Source organism: Mercenaria mercenaria, chromosome 10 (assembly GCF_021730395.1).
Source record: "Mercenaria mercenaria strain notata chromosome 10, MADL_Memer_1, whole genome shotgun sequence".
Lineage (NCBI taxonomy): Eukaryota > Metazoa > Mollusca > Bivalvia > Venerida > Veneridae > Mercenaria > Mercenaria mercenaria.
In genome coordinates, this window is record NC_069370.1 from 70112426 (window position 1) to 70125351 (window position 12926).

At 34.1% G+C, this 12926-nt stretch overlaps 1 protein-coding gene across 2 annotated transcripts; it reads right to left on the reverse strand.

Annotated features, from left to right (window-relative positions):
• Window positions 1-561: 561 nt before the first annotated feature.
• On the reverse strand, window positions 562-12515 carry LOC123560213 (kielin/chordin-like protein). 2 transcript variants are annotated; one of them, XM_045352459.2, is made up of 11 exons: window positions 12234-12515; window positions 11862-11964; window positions 10085-10204; window positions 9126-9218; window positions 8190-8315; window positions 6392-6508; window positions 5768-5878; window positions 5233-5349; window positions 3186-3434; window positions 2732-2761; window positions 562-669 (listed from the first exon to the last, which is right to left on the reverse strand). In XM_045352459.2, exons 2-11 carry the CDS (start codon window positions 11941-11943, stop codon window positions 581-583), a joined length of 1134 nt encoding a protein of 377 aa, XP_045208394.2. In that variant the 5' UTR covers window positions 11944-11964; window positions 12234-12515; the 3' UTR covers window positions 562-580. The 2 variants fall into 2 exon arrangements, with proteins under 2 accessions (XP_045208394.2, XP_045208395.2); XM_045352460.2 differs by lacking the exon at window positions 2732-2761.
• Window positions 12516-12926: the final 411 nt, after the last annotated feature.

The following is a 12926-nucleotide window of genomic DNA, read 5'->3' on the forward strand; positions in this document are numbered from 1 at the left end:
TTCTTGACTTGGTAGTCGGGCTTTTCCTGAAATTAGGACAATAAGATTATATTAACTCTATTTATACACCTTGACGATGACGGTATCATCCGATATATTAATATTTTATATCTCACTTATTTAAATGACTATTTCTATTTTTAATGGGTTCCTATTCTAGGTATAAAACTTTCATTTAATCAGGTTCAGAGATGTTTTATATTTTTCTGTAACAGAAGTCTTGACTTCAGTGGAAAGGTTTCTGAAACAGTTATATTCTCTTCAAGCATGTGCTCAAACCACCTTCCAATGAAGGTTACTATTATAAATCCTTTTACAAAGATCACTACCTATTCTTCCCGTTTAACCTGTGTACAGAGATATACCAGGTCATAGACATTTTTTATTTCAAAGATTTTTTTTACAGACAGGTTTGATTCTGTATTATTAATATATTTTTTTACTAAGTGAATTTCCCAAAATGCATTTAGTATGTCTTAACTAAAATTTTAAATTTTCCCAGACAACGTATCATGATAAGGTCATGATTAATTGCATTTTACGAATGCCCATATATACATACCAGAAACGACTTCCCTTGTCATACGAATACACTTTGGCATTCAAGACTGCCAAAGATACACAGGCAGAGCTTCGGTCCTTCTAACGTAGGCACGACGTACGCCTCACCTTAATAACATAAAGGAAGTCTATGTAAACGATCTGCGCATCATCTTAATAACATTAAGGTAGGATATGAAAACAATAACACCTTAATAACATAAAAGTTTATGAAAACGATCTATGCATCATTTTAATAACATTAATTAAGGTAGGGTATGAAACGATTTATGCATGATCTTAATACTATTAAGGTAGGATATGAAATCGATAACGGTCTAGACACACCTTAATAACATAAAGGTTTGTGAGAAAGCTGTATGCATCATCTTAATAACATATGGTAAGTTTGAAAACCATCTATGCATCATCTTATTATAATAATAACATTATGGTATAATATACCTAATAGTGTGCCTCCTTTTGAAGAGTATTCAATTCCTACAAAAAATCTACCTCTGACTTAAATTTTTCAAAGGGGCATATGTTCAAGCCCCACTGGGACCCAGTTCTTTCCCATTATATTCCTTCCTTTTTTCTAATACGTTTTTACTTTTTTCTAGACTTATCATTCATTCATTATACAAAATTGGATTTTTTTGATAAGCGATTTCTTGCTGTTCAAAGTTAATTCACCTCTGAAACAGAAGGGAGGGTGGGGGGAGTTACACATCTTCAATAATACTGAGTTACATGCGGTAGAAGTTCTCTATTTTGCCTTTACTCCTTATATTACATATTGTAGAAGATATGTAGGTAGGCTTTACTTCTTCCCCAAGCATAATTTTGAATAAAGTGACAAAATTTTAAATAGTCCCACAGGACTCGACCTTAATTTTTCAATGTTGGAGTTCTGTCTCATTACATCCTTTTACTTGAGGCACCCTAGAAAAAAAATGATACTGACAGTTTTATTTTGTGTTTTATGATTTTTTGCCAATACTTTGACGTTTTTTTTATCAAAGGTAATTGTATAATGAATTATCTGCAAACATTTTGACAATGGCCATCTCTTTTGAAATTTGTCTCTACTTGAAAGAGCTTGAGGAAATATCACAAATAATACAAAATTTATAAATAAATAAAATGGCACGGTAAAAGTTGTTTAAAAATTGCAACAGTGCAAAACAATGTCAATTTTAAGAATATAACAAGCGAATGCCATTTCTTTTAAACATTTCTATTAGGTATCGAATACCTTGCGGTTAATTATGAAAACGATCTATGTACGGCCACAATATCATAAACGTTTATGAAAGCGATCAATGCCCAACTTAATAAAATAACGTTTATAAATATAATAGCTATAAACTATCAAGGTCAACATCAGGAGAAACAGTCCCATAATTCTGATTTGAATTTTTGACAGAGTTATGTCCCTTTTTGGTAAAACTTTTTGATAACATCAAATTCAAATATCTTTCTAATTGTAACTATCAAGTTATTGACTTGAAACTTAAAATAGAAACAAATCCCATAACTTGATTTGATTTTGACAGGTAATTCCCCTTTTGACTTAGATTTTTTTTAATGGCAAGTTAATTCAGAGTAGGCCTGAAGTGAGCTGCTGTCTTATGGGCAACTCGTTTTATACTTTAATATCTATATACTGTAATTGGGATCTGGGTATCTATGCCTTCATACAGAATGTTAGAGTATTTGAGTTAAAATTAGAAGTAAACCATCTCTTATAACTCAAATTTATGAGTGGCAACACATTTATTTTATATATGTTTTATGTATGACCTCTTTGTATTGTGTTGATGAGATGTAAATAAACTAAATAAACTTTATAAAAACAATTGATGCATCACTTGAATAACATAAAGGTAGTTTCGGAACCACGGCGCAAGCACTACCATAGTTTATGCAAACAATTTAACAATAGTTCAACGGATTTGTCAGACACAACAAAATATATCATAAATATGTATATTAACTGTTAGGTCAATTGACAGACATATGTGAAAGTCTTTCATAAATCTGCAGAATCCAATTTAATGTTTTTGTTATTTAATTAGCTAAAAATCAATTTCAGTCTCAGAAAAATTGATGTAAAATACATAAAAATGTACTTGGTTTTGACAAGTAATGTGTGTTTAGATTTATTTAAGAATCTGTAAATATTTACCATTTACTCCAAATGCATCTTCTGTGTTACCTACAAGTATATAAGTGGTATGGATATCTACTTTTACAATATTACAGTTGTTTAACTATTTGAGTATATAAGTATCATAAATACTATCATATGTTATCCCAGTCAGCAATCTTGACCACTAAGCCATGCGGGCTACAACATTGTTGTTTTAGCGTAGCAGACTGAGCCTCTGGTCTTAATAAAAGCTCACACTCATTTTGCTATGTATTATGTTTAGTAATTTCAATTTTTTTTCTTGCATAAAAACTCGCGTCGCTGTTTACTTTCTTTATCCACATTGCACGAATATAATATGATTATTTTCACCTTATAAATACTGACTGAACACATATATTCACCCTATAAACAAACGGTTTTAGTCTATAAATCCATACAAAATAAGGTTTCTTGTTTTTATTTAACACATCTATATTTAAGAAATTACCGCATCTGAAATCCGTGCACTCAAATTCTCCATCATTGCACACGCATTTCTCATTGATGTCGTTCAGGAAACTTGATCCAGATTGATACACCGTTCCATTGTTGACACAGGAACTGTTTCCCGGAAGTGTACAGTTAAAATCGGTACACATGATATCTCCGTCCTTACACCAGCACTTATTGTAGCCATCTGCGCTAGGGAATGATTGTCCATCCTTAATCACAATATTATTCAGCATACAGTCATCAGCTGGAAAAGTATTATACCAGTATAATAGAGTTACCCAGTATTACAACAGTTACCGGCTCACATGCGCAGATCCAGCCAGTGTTCTCAAAGGGGATCTGACCACCCCCATACTATGACAAACATGTGTCTTTATACACTTAATAATTTGATTTTTTTATTTTAGCCGCTTACAAATACGTGGTTGGCAATATTTTTCTTTTGAACAAGCTGAAATAGATATGTAGCCGACCAGCTAGGGGGTCCCTGAAAAGTTTTGAAATTCAGCGCTTCATTTCCTGCATTCTGGGGCATTTTAGGAGCATTTAAGAACACCTTTTCCACTTCAATTATATATACAATATACCCCTTATTTTCACATTTCAATGAGCTCACCTGTTAAATTTGGGACAAATAATAAAATAAAGTTTCCTTAAAGGTAAAATTCTTTGTTTCTTTGAGATAATTAACATAAATATGAATTATGTCGGTGTCGTATGTAGCAGCAGCCACATACAAACTTTGACTGCGGTCCTAATGTTGTCTTTTTCGAAAAACCATTTTTTTTCCTTCTTCTCTTCTTTCCTTTATTTAGGATTTTCTACGGGTGGTCCGCCCCCGCCCTCCCCCTCCCACTCAGGATCCGCGTATGAGCACATGTGATCTTTGCCTTTCCACATCTACTGGAGCCGAACACATTGTTTTAATGACCCTTTTTATGCCTCTGTCTTTTTCTGTATGGTATCCAAGTCGACACTGACTTTTCTTTTAAGCAAATACTACTAAACATGCATTTGCAATGGTGAAATTGTTGACGAACGCATTGAACGTCAAAACGACATCTTCACTAAAGTCATATTTTGATGTCAGGACTAAAGCATGTAGTCCGATCATTGAGCGCCACCCCGTTTGCGATTGGAGCTAAATTGGGGATTTTGTATTCGTTTATGAAATGCAAGCTGTATTTTTGAGAAAGATTCGTTGTTATATTATAAAATTGTGCGTCCGCTAAACAGCAAGGTCATGCGTCTTGTTATAAATAGTGAAAAGGGTATTTCACACTAACTAAGGAAATAAACAAGTGTAGTTAAAACATGGACTTGAGACTTGCATAGTTTTTTCAATCATGACAAGTGCTGATATTTGGTTTCTACCCGTCAATTCAGTGACTTTTCCAGTATCAATATCGTAGTATGAAAAAGGCAAATTTCAATGACTGCCGTACAATCAATAAAATACATACGATGAAGTTTGCAGTGAATGGTGTAGACCTGTGTTTTATAAAGCATTAAAATGATTATGCCATTTGTCTTATTGGACGTTTATTTCACAATCTTCATAGCTATTTCATGATGGTAAAACGCAGTTTTCTGTTGCTGGACAATGTGAATATTTTCATAATAATCAGCTGTATCTTAAAGAAAGTATTTTTTCATTAACAATTACCACAGCGATTACCACAAACTCAATAATCACTTCGGAAAAATAAGTTCTGCAATTACTACAATTAGTGCTATTTTCGTTTCTGAAATGACAAGTGTTTCACTCCGCATCTCTGTAGCTACAGGGACTTCATACCATATATCTGTCAGGTACTTCTTTCAACCTCATTTTAGCTGCAGATGATTCATATCACATTTCAGCAAAAAATAGAACCTTCCTACCCTTTGTTTGATATAACAGATGTTTTATACCACATCTTTGTCATTATTGGTATGTGACCTGAAGCTGGGACCGTACATTTGACTTAAATACAGTTTATAAATAAAACTGGACGAGGTGAAAAGAAAACATCAAAATATATAATCTTGATGATACATACGGCAGTCAAAGTCGGTACACTCGACCTGTCCATACAAACACTGACATCTGTTGCAACCGTCTTCGTGTCTGAACATTGCCTTATGTTCGTATTCCTTGCCATTGTAGGAACAAGTTGCTACAGAATAAAAGTAACATACAAAATGTTTAAATTGATAAATCTATTTATCTTCTTTGTTTACCCTGAAGTATAGAATTTTATACAAACTACACATACGAAACTTTGAAATAAAGAGTCTTGAAACACATTGTCTTGTAACTCTTTGTATTAATAAATATTTCTTTCTTATATTCAAAGAAGTATAAAATACATTATTTTTATAGCTCTTTGTTATATTTATTTCAGGAAACAAAAAGGTGTTTGGAAAGGTGTTTCAAGCGTTTCTCGGACGCGTGAGATGTATTACACATTTCATAAACACAAGTGAACATATTTAGTCAAACATTAACTGCTTTGGGTTTGTCTGGTTACGCTCTATGCCTCCAAAGGATCGTCTTGCAGGTTTATCTAATTGTACAAAAATGTTTTCACTTACGGCATTCTCTGTCTATGCATTTTACGTTTCCATCCAGACATGTACACATATCACAATCAACAGAGAAAGTAGTACCAGATGGAACTGTTTTTCCTTCTTTTGTTGTACAATCTGGAAACACATGAGAATAAAAATACATCTAGGACAAATATTAAAACCGAGAGATCCCATTAGACCACTTGCATGGGAAAACAAACCATTCAGGTAACCTATTTACTATGCATGGATTATACCGGTATTACTGTATTGTATTGTTTGCGAAGTATTCAAATAATATACTTTTCTCTATTGCAATATTTTTAAAAGCGCGGACGTAATATGATAAAACGTTGATACGATTCAGCCTGTCTTTCGAAAACAATTTTCGTTGAAAAATCTGCATACACATCAGTAAAAGTATCATGCAAATGCTCTTGTAGCACGTTAGTTCAACAAGTATAAGATTTTCACTTGTGTTCATGGAAAACTTTATCGTAGGTCTGCAAATACAACCATTACATACGTTTGTATGCCTTCTCGGAACACTCAGATTAACCGATTCCACGTACTGAACGATTACTCGCCTTTGCACACATTCCCGGAACATTTTATTTCTCTATTTCTGTAAACACAATGTTTACTCACCTTTGCACGTTTTCTCAGTACACTTTATTTTACCATTTCTGCACATACACCGATTACAACCATCCGACGACAGAAAAGACGTTCCGCTGTTATATTCCTGACCATCCTTTTCACAACCTGTAAGTTTTTCAGTAAAATTAAGTTTTAAACCTCAGCTTGAATCATGACTGAACAAATCTCACCAACTGTACAAGGACAAATCAAACAAATATAAGATTTAAGTTTGGTAACGCATTCGAACGGCAAGTGGTAATAATACGACTAGGGCGTTTGAGGTTCACGTTTTTGGTGCCCATCAAACAACACTCCTAACTACCACCATGTTCCAAAGTCACAGGATAGTGTAAACAAAACGTTGAATCCCTTACACTCGCAATAGTTACAAACAAAAGGTTCTCTAAGTTAAACACAAAAAGATTTGTTTAACACTCTATACATAACGAAGATAAAGAGCCATATACGTATATACTCATTGGTTTTACAGAAGGCAATGCAACAAGAGAAACACAATCGAGACCCTGACGAGACTGGCTAATACACAAGTATAAGTCCCAGTGTGCTTTAAGAACGATCTGTCCATCCGTGCTGTCAGGTACAATGAATGAATAAAGCATAGCCTCCAGCAGAACACCAAACAAATGTAGTGTCTTATAACGGATGGTCCATAACCTCTTTACAAACCTTAACTTAACCGCCTCGGTAGCCTAGTGGTAGAGTGTCCATCTTGAGAGCGGGAGGTTATGGGTTCGATCCCCGCCCGCGTCATACCAAAGACGTAAAAAATGGCCCCAGTATCTCCCTTGCTTGACGTTCAGCAATAAAAGGGAAACTGGCTTCTCTCCTCTCATACACTAGTTTGCTATGGTTCTGAAAGCAACTTCACAACTTTATAAATCAGCGTGCTAGAAACAAGTGCAATGTTATTATGATTTCGAACTCAGTATCTAAATGTTATACATTTCAAAAGTTAAATGTTTAAGAGCTTTGTATGAAAGACTCGAAAAACGTCATTGAGAAACAAAATGTTCTGTAATGTTAATATTGGAAATGAGTTGTATTTTCCCTATATTTATATATAACAAAATAGTTCAATATCTAGATCTACATCACAATTCTTGGAGCAACCCGTCTACTATAATTATTTTCCTTTACAGTTTCTTTTTGTTGAAGGCCTACTTTGCGATGCATGGCTCTATGTCTATATTTGGGGTGTTCTGTGCTTCCGGGAAATCTACCCTTTTATCTTTTTGAATCAGTGAGTCTACAAATCAGAATGATTAATGCAACTGTATTTACATGCTGTCTTGAATACAGTGATATCCATGATACCCGTGATCACTCCAGTCTACAACACTGTACAATTAATGTTTAGGTTGACTTACCCTCCAATGCCATCTAGGTTGATGCAAATTTTCATTAGATACACAGACACTTGTAACATCACCTATCAGTTCAGTCTACAATATTTTGCAATCAAAGTTTAACCTGGTTTACCTTCCATTGCTACCTGCCACACTTGCACTTGTTTCATCCGTCATCACTCCAGACTGTTCAACATTGTGCAATTAATGTTTCAGTCGACTTACCTCCCCATGTGATCTGGGTACAGGCAACTGTTTCTTTGGTACACTGGCACTTGTCACATCCATCATCACTCCAGTCTTCAACATTGTGCAGTTAAGAGATTCGGTCGGCATACCTTTTGCATACTATTTAAGTACACTGATAGTTCTAGTTCTAATGTCTGTCATCACTCCTATTTGTAACATTTTACAGTCAATGCCTATGGCTGGCTTACCTAAACATGCCATTTTGGTACAGGCAACTTTTCCTTCGATACACTGGCATGTGTTACAACCATCCTCACTTGTAAACGTATCTCCATCGTTATAGGTTAGTCCATTGTAGTCACACGCCACCGGTTCTGAATATAAAAAAAAAATAAAAAAATAATTTTCAGTGATAATAAACACGTTATAGCTCTTCCTCAGTTAAGAAGTAAAATGCTTCGTTATTCGAAACAATCATACTTAAGGAACAAAGTAGTTTTTTAAAACCCTAGCTTTTTCTCCTTACTATCGTCTTTAATGAAATATTAAAATACTCTTTAATGAAATATTAAAATCCGGGAAATAATGTTTCGCAAGAAGCTGACAAAAAGACTATTGTTCTAGATCGTCTTATTGCGTCTCTTATATAGAGCAGCATGCGTGTATTTACCTCTGTGACATAGTTATGATAGTAGTCTTTAGTAAAACTTAATATTTGTTCTACATGATCCTGCAGTATGCAATCTGACTAAAGTACATATCCTATTACGCTACGCATAGGATCTGAGAACGACCTATTCATTGCCTCGTTCTGACGACCCTTTCGCTAGCCAATCAGAGCCTAACTTACAACATCTTGCAAATCTACCTGTAGCCTTGACTTTTGATATTTACAATTCTTATGTCATAATGTATCAGATAGTCGGTTAGCTCAGTCGGTAGGCCACTTGCTTTGTAAGCGAGGGGTCCTGGGTTCGAGCCCTGGAATATCTGCACATTTTTCTTACTCTTTGACATTCGAACATGTCGTCTGATTGGATAAAATAAAAATAGCAATACTGGAAATCCAAAATATACAGAAGACGAATGTGAATGGGTCGTTCTCAGATCTTCGTTTAGAAGATCAAGTACTTTAGTCAGATTGCTGCAGTATGCTAATTATCATAAAGATCAACATGACTTACCTGACCCACATAAAGGACAACATAGATCTTTCTGGGTCACCTTATTTTCACACTTAAGTTTCTTACAGTTCACAGCCTCACAGAAGTCAGCATCTTATAATACGAAAGAAAAATGACGTTATATAGCAATCAGATGAAATATCAAACATTTTAAAACTAGAGATATCAGGCTTTGTTTCTTTTTCAACTGAACTCAATACGCGATTAGTGCCTTAGAATATTTATAGTCCTTTAGCTAATTGCGTTCGGTATATCTGGCAGCTTTCACCATGCGATTACAGCACAGGGGCTCGATCTGGCAGCTTTCACCAGCATGCGATTACGGCACAGGGGTTCGATCTGGCAGCTTTCACCATGCGATTACGGCACAGGGGCTCGCAATACTGTTACGGATCTTTTCATACTATAACGTTAGTTTAAGAGCAAAGTGAACATTTCTTAAGAAAATCATTCCTGTTTGAGGAAATTTTAGGAAAAAAACTTACGTAAAGTGTTTTATTTCCAGTATTTTTCATGTATTCATATAATATATTAAGCCAGCTTATGAAAAGTTCATATGAACATAATAATTCCCGTAAGAAAGGAAACGTAGCACAATGTGAACCGTAAGACTTCAAATAACTTTATTTTTTTCATAATAGGCTTTGGGCAGAGAAAATTTTCTCTTATCAATTAACTTATTTCAAAGTTAAACAAAATTGATCAAATATTTTGGGATAATGAACTTTCTGACACGTAACAATAAAAGTTGTTCAATTTCAGTACACAACAGACAGAGTTTGTGTGGGCTGAAGACATTAATGATAACGTAAACGATAGAGTCTTCAATTATATAAAAAAAAGATCAGTAGGATGAATTTTATGTACTTAAATGCAGTGAACATAGTAAAAGAATAATACCTTTGGAAAGAAAATTAAACCAACTGTCTTCTCATATGTTAGAAATGAAATGGACTTACCACACTTATTGCTAGTTTTGCAGGTTATAGCTCCATTTTTACACTTGCATTTTCTGCACTTTCCACCTTCTTTAAAACTTTTATTGTTTTTGTAAGTTTTTCCATTATATTCGCATTCACCTAAAGAAATCCAGAAATCCAGTAACTAATATAAAACAAATATATTTATTAATATATCAAATGAAATTGATCAATTTGGCTTACTTTGCCCAGAGGAGTTCTTTTTAATTATTTCTTTTTTTGTTTGTTTTTGTTTCGTTTTGTTTCGGGTTTAACGCCGTTTTTCAACAGTACTCGAGATATGTAACGGGGAAAGTGGGGGTGGGGTGGGGACAGTCAACCTAACCAGTGTTCCTGGATTCTGTACAAATACAAAATTTTTCTCTGCAAGTAACTGTCAACTTCCCCACATGAATCAGAGGTAGAGGACGAATGATTTCAGACACAATGTCTGTAATAAAATCATCACGGATAACATACACTTTCCAATCATTTCAACAACAAAATAATAGGCGACCTTTTATGTCGCGCATTATGAACTAGATGTCTTTATCATATCTGGTTCTTTTTCATCATTGAACACTTACAATGTTCATTTATAATAAATAATCAAGTCCCGCTTAAGTGCATGCGTGTGTGTATGTGCTGTTTCCTGGGGGGGGTGGGGGGGGGGGGGGGGGGGTGGAGAGCCGTGAATGGCACTGCACTTTTCGTGACTGTCCATGACGAGAGTTGTTTTATAACGTCCATTGCTATCAAATGATCTTCCCGTAGAGCTTATCAAAATCAATGAAAATATTCGATTAAATGATTTGGAAGTAATGCAAACTGCTATCCGATGAGCCCAAAGAATACATAAAACTTTCATTCATTACACCAGGGACACACTTCTATTAACAGTTTAAGCATATTTTAATTAAGTGTTACTTTATTACTATAAGTATTAAAATAGAAAACAGAAATATTGTAATAACCGTTAAGCGTATTGTCAACAAGAATGATTAATCAAAGCATCGTCTGCTTCCTATGACTCTTCTTATACGACGGGTATTCGAACGGTACTGCAACTGAATCTGCTCAATTTATACAAAAAATCCTGTTTATTTTGACCAAATAATTTCTCGTCTCAACTAAACAAAGGGGCATTATTGACCCATATTTTCGGATATACATAATGGTAACTAGACATTCAAAAAAGACAAAAAAAAAGAAATTAAAATTAATGACAGAGGATTCTGTATTTATTAAATTGAAATTCCTATTAAAACAAAACGTTTCCTTCTTTTAAAAATGTTGATTTTTTGAGTGAGGTTTATAACTTTATTTCCTACAATTTCCTATATTTTTCCATTTTTAAAATATAACATTGTCAGTATAATTATTTCATTTTTTAAATTATTATTTATTTTTGTTTTTTGTTGGGTTCAACGTCACACCGACACAATTAGGTCATATGGCGGCAGCTTTGATGGTGGAGGAAGACCCCAGATGCCCCTCATTGCATTATTTCATCACGAGCGAGCACATGGGTAGAACCACCGACCTTCCATAAGTCTGCTGGTATTTAGCTTTGTTGTTGTCTTATCTTCCAAGGATCTTCTTACAGGTACGATTATAATTATATATAATTCACAAATCTTTTTAGGTAATACATGATATTTCGAACAGTATGTTCTTTATAACATATCAAAACATCAACAAAATTTCATGCTGATAAGCCTTGCTGGACGGAACCTGTTAGAAACGTTTTCGTAAGTCACACTAAACAATAACATACCCTTTGCATTTGTAACCTGTGATAAAGCTAGAAGTCCGCAAACGCATATCATGAAAATCACACATATTTTATTGATCTCCATTCTCTCCTTGAATATCGGGTTCTGAAATTAGTGATATATATATAATTCAATCAACAACTTATTGCATTCTCTAAATGTCCATTTAAAATATACCAGTCTGTCATTTAATTAAGTAAAAGATATTTACAACATAGTTCCTGTTGTTTTCCCCTAACTTTTGATTCGAAAACAACTACTTACATTCACCACCTAATTAATGCTGAAAAAAATCAAAATAGGTTTAGCTACAAGATTATGGTATTACGTTCCGTGTCAAGAAAATAACAAAGAACAAAGGAAACGATACAAACCTCTCTTACAGCTGTCGTCCGAGGATTGTGTAGGCTGATTTTATTTCAAACATTTTCATTATATTTATCTTTGAATGCGACCTACGTATAGCATTGTTAAACGTAAACATACCTTGCCCCCAAGACTTTTAATAATTTAAATTGAGTTTGTTTTACGTTTATTTGTCAAAAATGTTAATTGTATAGAATAATTATAGCGTAAATATAATTTCTTCTTGAATTTATCAGTAAAATATCTTCAAAAACATGTAATTACAGCCAGCCGTAAGATAGGCAATGTCGAAAATAACAAGAGGCTAAAATTATTTTGTTCAGAACATAGATTTGTTTTGAATCATATGACGCAAATAAAGCCTCACGTGTTATAATTATAGACTGGTAAAAGACGAAGATTGTTTTGTATTTTTAATTAACCAACAAACTGTGATTCGAAGCACGTAATCCTGATATTTCATTTGTACTGGCTTCCTTGTTTACCGGTATGCTTCGAAATGCATAAATATACCAGACGTAATGAAACGACAATACACAAGGGTGGGAATAAGCGCGTGCACGCTTCTTACAACTACCGTGCAATAACTCTTACATCAACTGTTCTTAAATTATTTGAAATGGTCCTCGTAGAGAGAATAAAAACCTTTAATTTTACAATCTTACGTCCACAGTAACTTGGCTTCCAGGAAAAGCTTGACT

What these genes read in the sequence shown, in the direction of transcription:
- LOC123560213 (XM_045352459.2), bottom strand. Translation starts at nt 11,943, where the DNA reads ATGGAGATCAATAAAATATGTGTGATTTTCATGATATGCGTTTGCGGA. An exon ending in CAAAACTAGCAATAAGTGTG is followed by an intron (nt 9,219 to 10,084) that starts GTAAGTCCATTT and finishes TCGTATTATAAG; the next exon opens with ATGCTGACTTCTGTGAGGCT. An exon ending in GTGCACGGATTTCAGATGCG is followed by an intron (nt 2,762 to 3,185) that starts GTAATTTCTTAA and finishes ATATACTTGTAG; the next exon opens with GTAACACAGAAGATGCATTT.